The sequence below is a fragment of the Mytilus galloprovincialis genome, chromosome 3 (assembly GCF_965363235.1).
Source record: "Mytilus galloprovincialis chromosome 3, xbMytGall1.hap1.1, whole genome shotgun sequence".
Taxonomy (NCBI): Eukaryota; Metazoa; Mollusca; class Bivalvia; order Mytilida; family Mytilidae; genus Mytilus; species Mytilus galloprovincialis.
Genome location: NC_134840.1, coordinates 4,147,546 through 4,165,252, shown reverse-complemented (window position 1 = coordinate 4,165,252; position 17,707 = coordinate 4,147,546). Strand labels below are relative to the sequence as shown.

At 33.9% G+C, this 17,707-nt stretch overlaps 1 protein-coding gene across 4 annotated transcripts in view; it reads left to right on the top strand.

Annotated features, from left to right (window-relative positions):
* Window positions 1-12,620, top strand: part of LOC143066995 (uncharacterized) — a 31,132-nt gene extending 18,512 nt beyond the window's left edge. For 2 of the 4 annotated variants that reach the window (XM_076239915.1, XM_076239914.1), the window contains exons 2-3: window positions 9,144-9,227; window positions 11,833-12,620. In XM_076239915.1, coding sequence (XP_076096030.1) covers window positions 9,158-9,227; window positions 11,833-12,056 — 294 coding nt within the window. In that variant the 5' untranslated portion in view covers window positions 9,144-9,157 and the 3' untranslated portion in view covers window positions 12,057-12,620. Of the gene's footprint in view, window positions 1-4,855; window positions 5,012-9,143; window positions 9,228-11,832 lie in introns of those variants that run through there. The other 2 variants (XM_076239913.1, XM_076239916.1) reach the window with 2 other exon arrangements.
* The last annotated feature ends 5,087 nt before the right edge of the window (window positions 12,621-17,707 follow it).

Here is a 17,707-nt window from a genome sequence, read left to right as displayed (position 1 = left end):
AATAATTAAAATTATCAGTGATTATATAAAATCACTGTCATTTTCAGGGAATCTATATAATCACTAATGTTTTTAGTGATTCTACATAATCCCTAAAAAATCAGGGATTCTACATAATCCCTGATTATACAAATTCACTGTAACATATATATGCTCATTAGCATTGATGTTTTTTGAAATGATCATAGATTTCAAAATTGAACCAATAAATATTTGGTTTACATTGTTTTTCAACAAAAATTCTTGTTCCTGTTTCTCATTAAAAAAAAGTTTGTTTTGGAATAGGTCAAAAAAGAAAGAAAAGAAAACAGATATTTAATAAAATTCTGTTTAAGAATAGGTTTATTAACTTCCAAATTTCCTCTTTTGAAAAACCATACCATGCTTCATACAATGGTATAATAATTTGTACCATGGTATAGTAATTTGTACCATACCATCATACCATACCATGGTACCATTCATGCATACCATGGTATGATGGTATTCGTACCATACCATCATACCATAACACATACCATACCATCGTACCATACCATGTTTTACAGTATGCCTCTTAAAATAGTCCCAGACGTTTTACTATAATCTCAGTCTCAGTGGTTTTACTCAGTAGTTTTCTTACAGTCTCAGTCGTTTTATCGTTTTACTATTATCTCAGTCGTTTTACTATAATCTCAGTCAGTATTGAAGTTTTCTCATTGATGCAAACAGTCATTTCACTTGTTGAGATGTTATTCATTATCGTGGCGATATAGGATTATAACATGTCTATCTATTTAATACCAGTTGTAAGCCTCATAAATTTGTAAATCCTGATTGATAACTTAAACCAGGTTTTAACAGTATACATTTCACCTCCATTTGAGTCCTGTAATATGTTTCCGATCTATCTATAGAATATGATTCGTATTAAAAAATTAGATGGCTTTCGTTTTCCCATTATCTTATTCTTATCAAATGCCTTCTTACTCTGAAGTACAACGTGCTTTGTATACATTTGTAAATTTAACTATTTCATTGATGTTTGATGTATGGTATACACATCTACTCTTTCGTAATGATGAAGATTAAATGTTAAATTAAGCACAAAACGAATAATTTTCAGTAAAATTATAGAGCAAGATAGAGCATTGCCAATCCTTAATAAACCAGGTCAAAGACCGAGTATATATTAACACCAACAGTAATGTGTTAAGTACATAGGTTACTAACGTACGGAATTTACGTTCTTTACATTTAATGTATGCAAATACTACATTCTGATGTTCTGCTTTCTCATCTACCGAAATACCGACAATAAATGAGAAGGATGTTAGTGATTTGTTCGAGGAGGAGGATAAAAGTAATGATATGTTTTATTGTTGCTTTATTTATTATACTTGATTGTCAAGTAGCTCGTTTTGAGTGCTTACTAGAACTGAGTCTAATTACACATACACACAACCACTTTAAATTACTGTTCTAGTGCAGAACATCAACAACAATGGTTATAATGCTACAATAAAGTGCCTTATTGATACGCTGCTAGAGCGGGTTGCCATCTGATGAAGTATTTTAATGATGACAAAAAAAAACAAATTAATTATCATAAATAAATCAATTTTATTTTCAAATTAAAACTTTGGTCGATAGTATTGAAACTTCGGTATGTTATGGAACGTTTACTAACAAATTGAAAAGCACTTCATTTAAAAAAAACTTCTTTATAGTTTTAATCTTAGCTTGAAAAATATTCTTTATTTTGGGCATAAAACTGATTATATATGTTCCTTATGTCTTAACTATACAATTCCCTTCCATTTGCATGAATGTGACTTACCGAATAAGACTAGTACCGGGTTTGTAATAGCATGAGTAACGCGACATGCAGGTGCCACATGTTGAGCAGGATCTGCTTACCGTTCCGGAGCACCTGCCAGTGAGACCACCGCCAGTTTTTGTTGGGGTTCGTGTTGCTTAGTCTTTAGTTTTCTATGTTGCGTCATTTGTACTATTATTTGTATGTTTGTCTTTTTCATTTTGAGCCATGACGTTGTCAGTTTATTTTCTATCTATGAGTTTGACTGTAACTCTAGTATCTTTTGTCCATCTTTTATTGTTATTGTTACAAATTATTGAAATAAGTTTAAAATTTTGACACAATATCACTGGAGTCATACACATCAAATCATGTAATTCTAGTCCGTCCTTATGTTTACTGTATAAATGAACAATTATAACAATGACTTTAGTCCATCCATTTGTATACTTAATTACACCTTATCTAAGAATGCTGGGTTTTGATTGGTTGATAGCCAGTGTATTTTTTACCAATTTACTTTTATCTAATGAATATCATTATTTTTCACGTGACTAAATTAGAAAATTCATACGCATCGTTAATACAAATGTTTCCCGCTATTCAATGAAACGCGGGAAAATGTAATTACTCTTATCCATCTTTTTGTATACTTGTAAACAAAAACAAACAATTACTCTAGTTTGTCTTTTTGTAAACTTGTAAACAACAACAAACAATTACTCTAGTTTGTCTTTTTGTATACTTGTAAACAACAACAAACAATTACTCTAATCCGTCTTTTTGTAAACTTGTTAAAAGTCAACAGACAATTACTCTAATCCGTCTTTTTGTAAACTTGTAAACAGCAACAGACAATTACTCTAATCCGTTTTTTTGTATACTTGTAAACAACAACAGACACTTACTCTAGTTTGTCTTTTTGTATACTTGTAAAAAACAACAAACAATTACTCTAGTTTGTCTTTTTGTAAACTTGTAAACAACAACACACAATTACTCTAATCCGCCTTTTTGTAAACTTGTTAAAAAACAACGGACAATTACCCTAATCCGTCTTTTTGTAAACTTGTAAACAGCAACAGACAATTACTCTAATCCGGTTTTTTGTACACTTGTAAACAACAACAGACACTTTTTAAGTCTGTCTTCTTGTAAACTGTGTTTATGAAAACCAAACTAGTACGCTTGTGTCTTGCAGATATACGATGAATATATAGTCTGTTTGGTATAAGTGACTGTGTTGTGCTCTTTACTTAGATATCATTCATTAAAACAAATGTAACTTGGTCTTGATATTGTTGTATGCTATCATACATAATTATCATTGTATGTTTGTTTGTTTGTTATTTTTATTTTTGCTTTGATTCTGATTGAGGCTTTTGGTCATGTTCCGGTATATGTCATATTGTAATGTTTTATTGTTGACTCAATTACTTTTGTTATTGGTTCTAATGTATATTCTCTTTATGAGCCCTATAATTTGGAAAATAAAATATAAAACACTGAATTATGTCAGATGTCTGTGGTATGTCCGATCTCTTTGATATGTAATACGTAATCTAGTTATTCAACAGCTGGTCGGGAAATCTCATTTAACAGTCTGGTAATGAAAGATCTGCGTAAATAATCAAATATTTACATCTCCTTTGAAAACGGAATAGTAAAGCGGTATCCCATCTTATAATTGTCTGTTAGATTTTACACGAGTCTTATGTTTTCCTCTGTAATAACATCTTAAATACAATATCTAAGAGTTACTTCCAAAGACACCATATTTTTTGTAAGGGAGTTTATTGTTATTCAAATATTTTGACATTTTGAGCAATGTTCTGTCAAGACCAGTAATCGGAAATTATCTAACTTTTTCGAGGCATTAAATCGCCCATTTTTTTTTTCACTTCGCTCCGCACGGGGTTATATATACCATTTTTTTGAATTACAGTACTGTAGTTGAAGAGTTGCCAACGTTAATTGGCGATTTGACGGTCGCAAATGCAGGTTTACTGGCGACGCGTAGCGGAGACAGTAAAACGGAAATTTTCGACCGTCAATTATAGACGTCCTTCTTTTATTTTCATTTTCATTAAGTGAAAAATATGTTTTGTGTTAAAATGAGAAGAATGCTATAAATTCGATACAGGTTCATTCCGATTTGTTTAAATAAATTATTAAAACTGATGAATTTTTCAGAGATAAGTTCATCCTCCCACATGCTAGGATAGTAAATGAGTGTGTAATATTAGGATTGAAGTTGAGTGAGTGGCAAGTACGTAGAAAATGTGATTTATTATAACAAGTCCGCATACATATTTTCTTTTCAAGAGGAAGGGAGTGGAAGTTGTGTAAGATTGTATAGTTTGTGGCATCGCTGTATTTCCTAAACTAAGGTGAAAATTGGACATATAACGTTAATAAGTAAGTCTTAATTTACTTGCGTACATGTTTAACAATTGGTTAAATAAGCTTGAAATTTGTCAGATATCTGACTATTTTGTTTCCAAATTGTTTATTCATCTAAGTTTGGATACTATGTATATTTAAAGTTGCGATTTATAGAGGTATTACTTTAAAAAAAAAATAGATAACCAGTGGCGGATCAGTATAGGGTCCGTATAGTGCGTTCCCTTTTTTGATCGCCAAAAAAAATCTATTTAAAAATCTCATGTTTTTTCACCGATATTAAACTATCGAGAAAATTTTCGCCGACTCCCTTTCAAAATACTGGATCCTCCCCTGGAACCTGAGCCTGCAACAAATCAAAAGTAACTTGTTTATCGTATAAATGTAGGTCACGATAAAACCCGGCAAAACCTACGTTTGCCCTATCCATGTTTCAGAGAACAATGTCTTGTGCTTCATATGTGTTTTTAACAAATAACAGATGGACATTGTCGGTTGAAAACACCAGATTTAGTCATACCATATTACATCTATGGTAATGCTGTTAAACTTATACACAGAATAACCCCCTGAGCATTTCTATTTCATTCAATACATTATTCCTAATTTGTCCAATCAGAAAGTAGTAGTAAAGGTCTGCATCCAATCAGAAACCAGCATTATTAGTTAATGCATTTCCTAAGTATCATGTCACAATACATAATTAAGTAAATCAATCAGGTTAAGAGATGCCTGATTTTTGTATGTTAATATATTAAGTAACGGATTTCTTCTTGGCAATATCATCCGTGTACTTCAGAAGTTGGGTAAGTCCGTGTCTTCATATTTATATTCTTGATATCTATTTTCGCCTAAATTATTTTTCGGAGTTTTATGATTTCTTATGAAAAGGAAATCCTTTATATTACTATAAATTATGTGCATTATCTTTAAACTGTTCTTATCTATAAGCTTTATAGTAAATGATATGTTTGCTTGACTTACAAAAATAAAATTTACATTGTACCACACAGATTATTAATTTGTTTTTAATCATATTACGCAAACACTTTTTTAAAACTTGTATAAAAGTTTGGTTATTTTTAAGTTTTCTGTATCTATAAATCTCAGGTTACCAATCCCAATTACAAATGAAAAAGGCACTACAATAATGTTTGATTATGGAATTACATTATTTATTCAATGAAAACTTTTTTTCATAAGTAAAAGTCATTTCTGTTTCGCACTTCAATTAATAACCGTGCGAAGCATCTGCTGCATGACTTTGTCATCGTGTTCTATCAGACGGTTGCAGATGTAGATTGCAGCAGACCTAATCATAAAGTGCACAATAATTAATCCGATAATGACAACACGGGTGTTCGGCTGACAGGTTAATTGTTTCCATCTTTCGACAGTTCGCTTAATAGCCAATGCCAGATGATGGATTAACGAGATTATCAGTAAATTATAAAAGAATAAGAGATCCTCGGTGATTTTTTTTAAGTCTTATCAAAAGCTAGGCAATACAGTATAATATTGTTATCACTAGAAATTACACATGTAACGTAATATTACATGGCCCTTTATGTACTACATATAAAAACAATGATTAAAGTATAAAATGTAAAATAAACAATATGTTTTTGTGATAGAAATATCAGGGAACTAATACTTTAAAAAAATAAATTTCATACGTTTTACAGAGGATGACCGTGAGGGCATTCCGGTGTATTGCTATCTCCTAGATTTCCCTACGTAGTATTCGTATCGGGTTTTTAACCGATCTATAAACATGAACAATGCGTAGAAATCATCAAGTGTAAAGTAACATTCCTAGTCGCTTGTTATAAATTTTACAATTATACATATAAGTGAAAAATCATAAATACCTATGCACATGCGGAAGAATATCTCAAAAAGGTTTGCAATCTTAAGGAACGATAACTCTGCATGGATGTTTAAACATTTCTTGTGGGAAATTACGAATGCCTACTCAAATCCATTCTATTAGAAAAATCGAATTATTACAGAAGAGTGACGTGTCAACCATGCACTTGCATTGCACTATTATTAATATAGTAGGATAGAATGATGTAACTGTAATATACAAGTATTAATATAACATATAACAATAAACCAGAGTATACTGATTTGTATCACTACAGTATAATAGTCATTACGGTGAGGATGAATAATTTCCCTGTCATTAATTTATCATCCACGCACGAGCTTGTCCCAGAAAAAAATTATATCTGTACATTAACCTCACTTTCGGGTATAGAGATGTGATTTTTTTCTGAGACAAGTGCTTGTCGGACCATGATGTTCAGTACTTCAGTACTTTGATTATGGTATAGTTTCCTAGTATTCATGCAGGTTGAACCATAATTTCATTCATACATTCAGGCATCCGTTACATACCAATTTAAGAAAACCTTCCATGGTCGTTAAATGTAATAACCAAAAACATTTTCGACGAAAAGAAGAAATTACCAGAAACGTAATGGGTGTCATTATATAGATGCTTTAAATTTTAGTTTCTTGTGTATAATTCGGAGTTTAGTATGACGTCCATTATCACTGTACTATTATGCATATTTTAGGGGCCAGCTGAAGGACACCTACGGGTGCGGGAATTCTCGCTACATTGAAGACCCATTGGTTGCCTTCGGCTGTTGTTTGCTTTATGGTCGGGTGGTTGTCGCTTTGACATATTCACCATTTCCTTTCTCAATTTTATTACATGTAAAAGTTATAATCAAATAGCCATGTTACTAATTATGTATATTTATTTGACCAACTGAAATCATCGCAACACTTTCTGATACTTTACACACAAATGCGTTCTGTGAAAAAAAAACAGAACTTGTGTGTGCTCAATTGTACAAATGCTGAAATTTATTTGACTAAATAAAAACTGTTTAGGGAAAAAATACCGAGCTCCTATTCTTGTTTGATAACCAATGAACAAATTTCCAGTGCAAACTAATTTGCGAAAAAAATCTCACGAACCCCACGGTACCCCCCCCCCCCCCTACTCCCCCTACCCCGGACGTGAATCGTTTAAATTTTCTACTTTATAAGGAGTTCTTCTGTATTTTTTTAAGTGTTAAAAACTCAAAAGACATGATCAATTTCCATTTTAAACGGAAAGTTTAGAATGGCTTTCAATATTTGGGCAATAATATTCGTCTAGTTCTATCAAAAGTAAAGCTATATGTACTGTCGTTCGTCGTTTTAAATTTCTACTTTATATATACAGGAGATAGTTGACATACCAATCTACATGTGGTAGTGAGCTGCATCACCTGTTTTTGGCAGAATTTTAACTGGTTTTTTTTTCACACAAAAATTGTACGATAAAAGTTGATTTTAAGTATGCTGAGACTCTATTCACAAAACCACTCGTAGGACATTATTAGGACATTATTATTTCTGTAGAACTTAAATGATTGGTCATGACTTTGTGAAACTGTTCACTGATTCAAACAATTAACTTGCAGCGTTCCATCATTATTGTATTGTTACATTGTAGTTTTATGATGACCGTTATTGTAGTTCTATGATTAACATGATTGTTATAAGAGGTAATGTGTTTTCCGATACAAGGGATTCCGATGATTAATGTAAAACAACAGAGATCTGACAAACTAATTTCACAATGCAATGATGAAAGATGAGAAACTAGCGAGGTGCAGCTTAATCAAAATAGCAACGTATTCTTTTCTTGTCTTGTCTAATCAATAAAGCAGAGACAAAGAAAATAAAAATTGAAAAATATTGGCAAGCTGCATTATATTTTCTGGCAAAATGTGACGAGTTTTTTTAATACTTTTCCATTTAACTTGGATGGTCATAGCTCAATTTTAAATCTAATACAGAATTTATAAATACCATGAAAATATATTCCAAAATAGTTGTTACGGTCAGAAATCACCTTTAAGTTGTAGCCAACAAAAGACACATATCAATTAAAAATTTAACAAGATTTATTATACAAAAGTTTACAAGAAGTATTACACAAAATATCAAAATATGAGTCCAATCTTTTATCTTTATCTGTATCATGAAGTCTTCTCGGAATCCAATCTGAATAATACGTTCACTACTAAGGTCACAATCCAGTATGATGTTGTTTTCAGAATAAAAGTTTCAATCCAAATGCTGTGAATACTAATGTCTATCGATGTCTAAGTCTGAAAGTTTAACTTTAGTGTCTGTATATATATAGGTGTCACGGAAATCTCTAGAACACTTCAGGAAACGAATGTCATAGAAAACTACAACGGAAGTTGTTTCCAGAAAAATGTAGAAGTTTAAATAACGCATCTTTTATTAAGATCATTCTGGAATCCTTATGTAATTCAAATGGAAAGTTCCAATCATTCAATCAGTATCTGTGAATTTTCCAGTGATTTCTAAACTGCACAGTTGAGGCCACACAACAAAAATTAGGCCAACATAAATAAATATAATAATTACAATATCATAACATAGTAACTATAACTTGTACAAAGTATGTATCTTAATCTGTGACTACAGAAAATCTGCTCTAAGAGCATACGAGATTTGAAAAGGTTCAATGATTAGTATCTCTTCTTCCATGTAGGTATAGAGAAACAACTATAACCTTTTCACACTCGATGATGGGGTAGAATCTATATTTATCGCTTCTCTTAGCTGGAGGGATGTTTTTAAGGAAGCAGGTTTGAGACCCTGATATTACTGAAGCAGGTTTGAGACCCTTATCCCAACCATGATATTACTGTTTTTAATGAAGCATGTTTGAGACCCTTATCCCATCCATGATATTACTGAGACCCTTAACCCATCCATGTTATTACTAAGACCCTTATCCCACCCATGATATTACTGAGACCCTTATCCCGCCCATGATATTACTGAGACCCTTATCCCACCCATGATATTACTGAGACCCTTATACACTTTATATTTTCAGAGAGGAAAACCAAAATGGTGAGTCTGATTGACAGTTTGTTACCGGAACAATGGAAGGAAGTCACGTTAGGTGAAAAAGGAGATGGTGAGTTAAATTCCATTGGTATCATATTAAAGAAAAAATAATGAAATAACTAGTATAAGTGGAATCGTTTAAAATCTTGACATTTATATATATGCTGTTAACTTCAATGTCATTAGGTTTCTGTGGAGAGTTTGTCTCATTGTCAATCATACCATGTCTTCTTATCATAGTTTTATACAATGTATATACAATTGAAATTTACAAAACATGTAAGAATCGATTTCTTTTGACGCACAACTAATGTTAAAATTGTATACAGCCTTTCATCCCCAGCTACCCATGTTGTTTTCACTGCAATAATTGATGCAGAAAAAAAGAAATCTTATAAATAAAACAAAAAAATAAAAATAAATAAAGGTTATCCTTTTTCTAGCTTCTTAAATTATATAAAACCTTCCAGATTCATTGGCATTCAGTAAATGTTCAACAACAAATTGAGCTGTTCTACCAACTAGTACGTTAAGAACTTACGGGGGAAGGTTTGGCGCTAGCAAACATGTTTAATCCGCCACATTTTATATGTGCTAGTCCAAAGTCAGGAGTCTGTAATTCACTGGTCGTTGTTTGTTTCTCTATGTCATATTTGTTTATCGTATATTGTCTACATAACCAGTTCATTGGTATAGTTTTCATTTGTCTGTTTGGGGCCTTTAATAGCTTACTATGTGTTAGGAGTTTGCTCATTGTTGAATGCCATGCGGTAATCTATAATTTATAAACGGAACATCATCTATTAATCTATAAGTATCGTTGGCCATTTCAACGAGATGGATTTTCTCGCTTGAGCCGGTGTGGCTAAAGTGAGAAAAGCAATCGAGAAAGGTTGAGATGACCAATGATAATCTGTTTATCGCTATTTTACCTATGACTACATTGTTAATTTCATTGACAACAGCATGTGCGCCCTTAATTTCTAGCGATAATTTTTCATATCACTCTACTGCGCTGACATTGGAAATTATCAGTCAGTAAGATCAAAGGAGAATTTCGTAAAATACCGATAATTGTTCATTCTACATCATTTGGTCTCTGGTGGAGAGTTGTGAAAATGGCCGGAGTGGTGTACCATACTGATCTTCACATGACTCGATCAAGGTTTTCTGCATCGATGATACTAAAGAGAGAAAACAAATATTCTTTCAATATCTATTCAACCTTCTGAAAGTTTTCAGAGAATAACCAACATTGAAGCCATGGTTTAAATGAATGAATTGTACATGAATGAAAAGTTGTTAGTTTTTGATCATACTACTAGTACTTTGCCCGTCTTTTGATTTCTTCATACTGCTAGTACTTTTCCCGTCTTTTGATTTCTTCATACTACTAGTACTTTGCCCGTCTTTTGATTTCTTCATACTACTAGTACTTTGCCCGTCTTTTAATTTCTTCATACTACTAGTACTTTGCCCGTCTTTTGATTTCTTCATACTACTAGTACTTTGCCCGTCTTTTGATTTCTTCATACTACTAGTACTTTGCCCGTCTTTTAATTTCTTCATACTACTAGTACTTTGCCCGTCTTTTGATTTCTTCATACTACTAGTACTTTGCCCGTCTTTTGATTTCTTCATACAACTAGTACTTTGCCCGTCTTTTGATTTCTTCATACTACTAGTACTTTGCCCGTCTTTTGATTTCTTCATACTACTAGTACTTTGTCCGTCTTTTGATTTCTTCATACTACTAGTACTTTGCCCGTCTTTTGATTTCTTCATACAACTAGTACTTTGTCCGTCTTTTATATCAACACAATAATAAAACGTGTAACTCATTAAAAAATGCCAATAAATTGGCAGCAGTCCTTTTGCGCCAATTGCTATTTTTCAGGGTTATCATTTGCGCCAAATTTTGTTTTCCAAATGCCTCAATTGCGCCAATATTCGAAACTCATGTGCGCCAGTTTACCTGTACACATATCTATCATAAATATTAATGATTACTATATATTTATTCTTATTTTTTGCTTAAACGTATCATATGTTCAGAGATATTTCACAATGAAGATGAGCATCTGAAGAGAAATTACTTAAAATGCATAAGACAGTCAATGTACAAAGAGAGAAATATAGATTCCTACACTGCAACAAGTGTATTACGATATTTCTCCACTCGAGACAGTTTAATTTTATTATTTAAAGCGCGATGCTTGCCGAGCACTTTAACTAACTAAAATTTAACTGTCGAGAGTCAAGTTACAAGCTAGTACATACATTAAATTGGGAGGTATCCATGCACCAGCAGTAAGAAAAAGACATGTTACAGAAAAGTAAACATTTGCCGGTTTAACTACCGGTTCGAAGTCCGAATAAAGGAGTAAGGAAGTAATTTTTCTTCTAATTGGCGCAATCGTATGTTTTATATTTGGCGCAAATGATACCATGTAATTTGAAAACATGTGGCGCAAACGTATCATTGAAGAAAAAAAGTTGTGGCGCAAAAGGATGCATTTTTGGCGCAATCGGATCTCTCCCAATAAATTAGCAGTATTTTTCTGCAATTAATCTCCTTATTTTCATATTACTGTTACACTCTTCTTTTAAAACCTGTTTTAGTAATAATGTACTTTTATGTATATCAGATTATTTTCATTTTAAATCCATTCCAGGTTTTGTTGAATATCATCTGAACAGACAAAGAAACCACCCAGATCCCAATACATTACGTCTTTTCTTAACTAATGATGATGGCGATCCTATAACGGCCATGATCAAAGGAACAAAACCAAATGATGATCCATTCAAAGCCGTCAACGCATGTGAATTTAAATTAAAAGGGGAGGAAGTTGTCGGTATAGACATATGTGGTGATGTGGTGTTAAAGAAAACGTAAAATTCATTGACTATAAACTGTGCTTGTTGAAATGTGTCTTTATATGTTACCAATGTCCCTCCAACTATTCCACAATATATGGAACTATACTCAATTATATTTTTAACAATTGTGTATATATGTTAACATGTACCATTTCATACAGATATACAAAGGACATTCTATATGAAACTATACTCAAATGTATTTTGAACAATAGTGTATATATAAACATGTGACCATTTTATACAGATCTACAAAAAGGACTACAAACACCGAGAAATAAATGTTTGTCTTTTTAATCAATATTGTGATGAAACACTTCTCGCTTTTTAATTCTTTTTTCTGTACGCTCCAAATGGATGAAAAACAATGTAAATGATGATCAAAAAGCAGTACACCAAGTCATTATTTGACAATTGCTCAATTAGATGTACGGTTATAACTATATGCTTCAAGTTCCTATTGTCATAACCATGTACGATTATAACTATATGCTTAAAGTTCCTATTGTCATAACCATATCGTAGTGGTTTGTTCACCTTTTTTATTTGTTATTTTTGTATATTAAACATGTAAATAATGGATGTTTTTACTGATTTTAAAATATCGCATTGCTGATCATTTTGTTGATCAATTCCGCCAATTTCGTCGAAAAAACATTCAAGAGTCGTGTTTGATGTGTTATAGGAAGATTCGTTACTAAAGGCAAGGTTTGTTGTATTGTTATATACGAAGAGAGTAAGAAGACCTGCGGTGGTTCTAGTGAATTGTATTGTATTGAATAGATTTTTAAGGCGGCATGGATTTTGTCTTAAATATATCATAATTGTTCAGATGATACCGTGTTGATTTCGTGTTGTACACTGGTGTCCGAGGTGAATGTGTTGTTGTCGCGTTGTTCAATGATGTAAGAGATGGATGAATTGTTTTCGTTTTGTACACTGATGTAGAGGTGGATGCGTTGTTGTCGTGTTGTATACTGATGTCCGAGGTGGAAGCCTGGTTTTCAAGTTGAATACTGATGTAATATTTGTATGTGTTATTGTCGTGTTTAACACTGAGGTGGATGAGCTGTTGTCGTTTTGTAAAGTGATAAAATAGGTTGATGTTTTGTTGTCGTGTTGCACACTGATGTAAGAGGTGGATGTGTGGTTGTCGTGTTGCACACTTATGTAAGAGGTGGATGTATGGTTGTCGTGTTGCACACTTATGTTAGAGGTGGATGTGTGGTTGTCGTGTTGCACACTGATGTAAGAGGTGGATGTGTGGTTGTCGTGTTGCACACTGATGTAAGAGTTGGATGTGTGGTTGTCGTGTTGCTCACTGATGTAAGAGGTGGATGTGTGGTTGTCGTGTTGCACACTGATGTAAGAGGTGGATGTGTGGTTGTCGTGTTGCACACTGATGTAAGAGGTGGATGTGTGGTTGTCGTGTTGCACAATGATGTAAGAGGTGGATGTGTGGTTGTCGTGTTGCACACTGATGTAAGAGGTGGATGTGTGGTTGTCGTGTTGCACACTGATGTAAGAGGTGGATGTGTGGTTGTCGTGTTGCACAATGATGTAAGAGGTGGATGTGTGGTTGTCGTGTTGCACACTGATGTAAGAGGTGGATGTGTGGTTGTCGTGTTGCACACTGATGTAAGAGTTGGATGTGTGGTTGTCGTGTTGCACTCTTATGTAATAAACATGTTGCACACCAATGTCATAGATGGATGGATTGATGTCGTGTTTTACACTGATGTAAGGGGGTTGTTGTTGTCGTGTTAAACATTGATGTAATAAATGATTTGTTTTCGTGTTGTACAATGATATAAAAGGTGGAAGTGTTGTTGGTGTGTTGCATGAGGTGATTCTGTCGTCATGTTGTTTACTGATGTCAGAGGTGGCTATGTTGTTGTTGTTGTTTTGTATACTTATGTAATAGGTGAATGTGTTATTAGCGTGATGTACACTGATGTCAGAGGTGGCTACGTTGTTGTCATATTGTATACTAATGTAAGAGGTGGATGTGATGATGGTATGGTGTATACTGATGTCAGAGGTGGCTATGTTGTTGTTGTTTTGTATACTGATGTAATATGTGAATGTGGTGTTGTTGTCAATTTTTACACTGATGTCAGAGGTGGCTATGTTGTTGTTGTTGTTTTGTATACTGATGTTATAGGTGGATGTGTTATTAGCGTGATGTACACTGATGTCAGAGGTGGCTACGTTGTTGTCGTATTGTATACTAATGTAAGAGGTGGATGTGATGATGGTATGGTGTATACTGATGTCAGAGGTGGCTATGTTGTTGTTTTTTGTTTTTTTTTGCATACTGATGTAATATGTGGATGTTTTGTTGTCATGTTGTACACTGATGTCAGAGGTGGCTATGTTGTTGTTGTTTTGTATACTGATGTGATATGTGGATGTGTTGTAGTCATGTTGTACACTGATGTCAGAGGTGGCTATGTTGTTGTTGTTTTGTATACTGATGTGATATAATGATGTATTGTTGTCATGTTGTACACTGTTGTCAGAGGTGCTATGTTGTTGTTGTTTTGTATATTGATGTAATATGTGGATGTGTTGTTGTAATGATGTACACTGATGTAAGAGGTAGATGTATTGTTGTAGTGTTGTAGTGTTGTACACTGATATACGAAGCTGATGGGGTTTTGTCATGTTGTACACTACTATAAGGTTGAAGTGTGTTGTTGTCGTGTTGTACACTGAGGCAAAGGCTGTATGCGGGGTTGCCATGTTACATACTGATGTAATAGGCAGATGTGTTGTTTCCGTGTTGCACACTGATGTAAGAAGGATATTGTTGTCTTCGTGTTGTACACTGATGTAAGAGAGGGATTGTTGTTGTAGTGTTGAACACTGATGTAAGAGATGACTGTGTTGTGTTCGTGTTGTTCACTGATGTAAGAGGCGGATGTGTTCTTGTTGTTGTGTTGTACCTCTATGTAAAAGGTGGATGTGATGTTGTAATGGTGTACACTGATGAAAGAGGTGGATGTAGTTTCGTGTTTCACTGATATAAGAAGTCGTGGTTTTGTTGTGGTGTTGTGTACTGATATAAGAAGTGGATATGTTTGGTTTTTTTTAAACAAACGATATAAGAAATAATCTGTTGTTTCGTGAGGTAAACTTAGATAAGAGGTAGATGTGTTGTTTTGTTGAGTAAACTGAGATTAGAGGTCGATGAGTTGTTTTGCTGAGTAAACTGAGATAAGGGGTGGATGTGTTGTTTTGTTGAGTAAACTGAGATAAGAGGTGGATATATTGTTTTGTTGAGTAAACTGAGATGAGAGGTGGATGTGTTGATTTGTTGGTTAAAGTGAGATAAGAGGTAGATGTGTTGTTTTGTTGGGTAAACTGAGATAAGAGGTGGATGTAATGTTTTGTTGCTAAACTGAGATAGGAGGTGGATGTGTTGTTCTGTTGACTAAACTGAGATAAGAGGTGGATGAGTCGTTTTGTTGAGTTAACTGAGATAAGAGGTGGATGAGTTGTTTTGTTGGGTAAACTGAGATAAGAGGTGGATGTGTTGTTTTGTTGAGTAAACTGAGATAAGAGGTGGATGAGTTGTTTGAGTAAACTGAGATAAGAGGTGGATGTGTTGTTTTGTTGCTAGACTCAGATAAGAGGTGTATGTGTTGTTTTGTTGCTAAACTGAGATAAGAGGTGGATGAGTTGTTTTGTTGAGTAAACTGAGATAAGAGGTGGATGAGTTGTTTTGTTGGGTAAACTGAGATAAGAGGTGGATGTGTTGTTTTGTTGAGTAAACTGAGATAAGAGGTGGATGTGTTGTTTTGTTGACTAAACTGAGATAAGAGGTGGATGAGTCGTTTTGTTGAGTAAACTGATATAAGAGGTGGATGTATTGTTTTCTTGACTAAGCTGAGTTAAGAGGTGGATTTTCTTTGTTTTTTGAAGTAAATCTGAGTTAAGACGTGTATGTGTTGTTTTGTTGGGTAAACTGAGATAAGAGGTGGATGTGTTGTTTTGTTGCCAAACTGAGATAAGAGTTTGATGAGTTGTTTTGTTGAGTAAACTGAGATAAGTGGTTGATGTATTGTTTTGTTGAGTAAACTGAGATGAGAGGTGGATGTATTGTTTTCTTGACTAAGCTGAGATAAGAGGTGGATTTTCTTTGTTTTTTGAAGTAAATCTGAGTTAAGACGTGTATGTGTTGTTTTGTTGGGTAAACTGAGATAAGAGGTGTATGTGTTGTTTTGTTGGGTAAACTGAGATAAGAGGTGGATGTGTTGTTTTGTTGCTAAACTGAGATAAGAGGTTGATGCGTTGTTTTGTTGAGTAAACTGAGATAAGAGGTGTATGTGTTGTTTTGTTGCTAAACTGAGATAAGAGGTGGATGTGTTGTTTTGTTGAGTAAACTGAGATTAGAGGTGGATGTGTTGTTTTGTTGCTAAACTGAGATAAGAGGTGTATGTGTTGTTTTGTTGCTAAACTGAGATAAGTGGTGGATGTGTTGTTTTGTTGAGTAAACTGAGATAAGAGGTGGATAAGTTGTTTTGTTGACTAAGCTGAGATAAGAGGTGGATTTACTTTGTTTTTTAAGTAAATCTGAGTTAAGACGTGTATGTGTTGTTTTGTTGAGTAAACTGAGATAAGAGGTGGATGTGTTGTTTTGTTGGGTAAACCGAGAGAAGAGGTGTATGTGTTGTTTTGTTGCTAAACTGAGATAAGAGGTGGATGTGTTGTTTTGTTGGGTAAACCGAGAGAAGAGGTGGATGAGTTCTTTTGTTGACTAAGCTGAGATAAGAGGTGGATGAGTCGTTTTGTTGAGTAAACTGAGATAAGAAGTGGATGTATTGTTTTGTTGCTAGACTCAGATAAGAGGTGGATGTGTTGTTTTGTTGAGTAAGCTGAGATAAGAGGTGGATGTGTTGTTTTGTTGGGTAAACTGAGATAAGGGGTGGATGTGTTGTTTTGTTGAGTAAACTGAGATAAGAGGTGGATGAGTTGTTTTGTTGACTAAACTGAGATAAGAGGTGGATGTGTTGTTTTGTTGAGTAAACTGAGATAAGAGGTGGATGAGTTGTTTTGTTGGATAGACTGAGATAAGACGTGGATGTGTTGTTTTGTTGGGTAAACCGAGAGAAGATGTGGATGAGTTCTTTTGTTGCTAAACTGAGATAAGAGGTTGATGTGTTGTTTTGTTGAGTAAGCTGAGATAAGAGGTGGATGAGTTCTTTTGTTGACTAAGCTGAGATAAGAGGTGGATGAGTCGTTTTGTTGAGTAAACTGAGATAAGAGGTTGATGTGTTGTTTTGTTGCTAGACTCAGATAAGAGGTGGATGTGTTGTTTTGTTGGGTAAACTGAGATAAGAGGTGGATGTGTTGTTTTGTTGCTAAACTGAGATAAGAGGTGGATGTGTTGTTTTGTTGAGTAAACTGAGATAAGAGGTGGATGTGTTGTTTTGTTGAGTAAACTGAGATAAGAGGTGGATGTGTTGTTTTGTTGCTAAACTGAGATAAGAGGTGGATGTGTTGTTTTGTTGGGTAAACCGAGATAAGAGGTGGATGTGTTGTTTTGTTGCTAGACTCAGATAAGAGGTGGATGTGTTGTTTTGTTGAGTAAACTGAGATAAGAGGTGGATGTGTTGTTTTGTTGGGTAAACTGAGATAAGAGGTGGATGTGTTGTTTTGTTG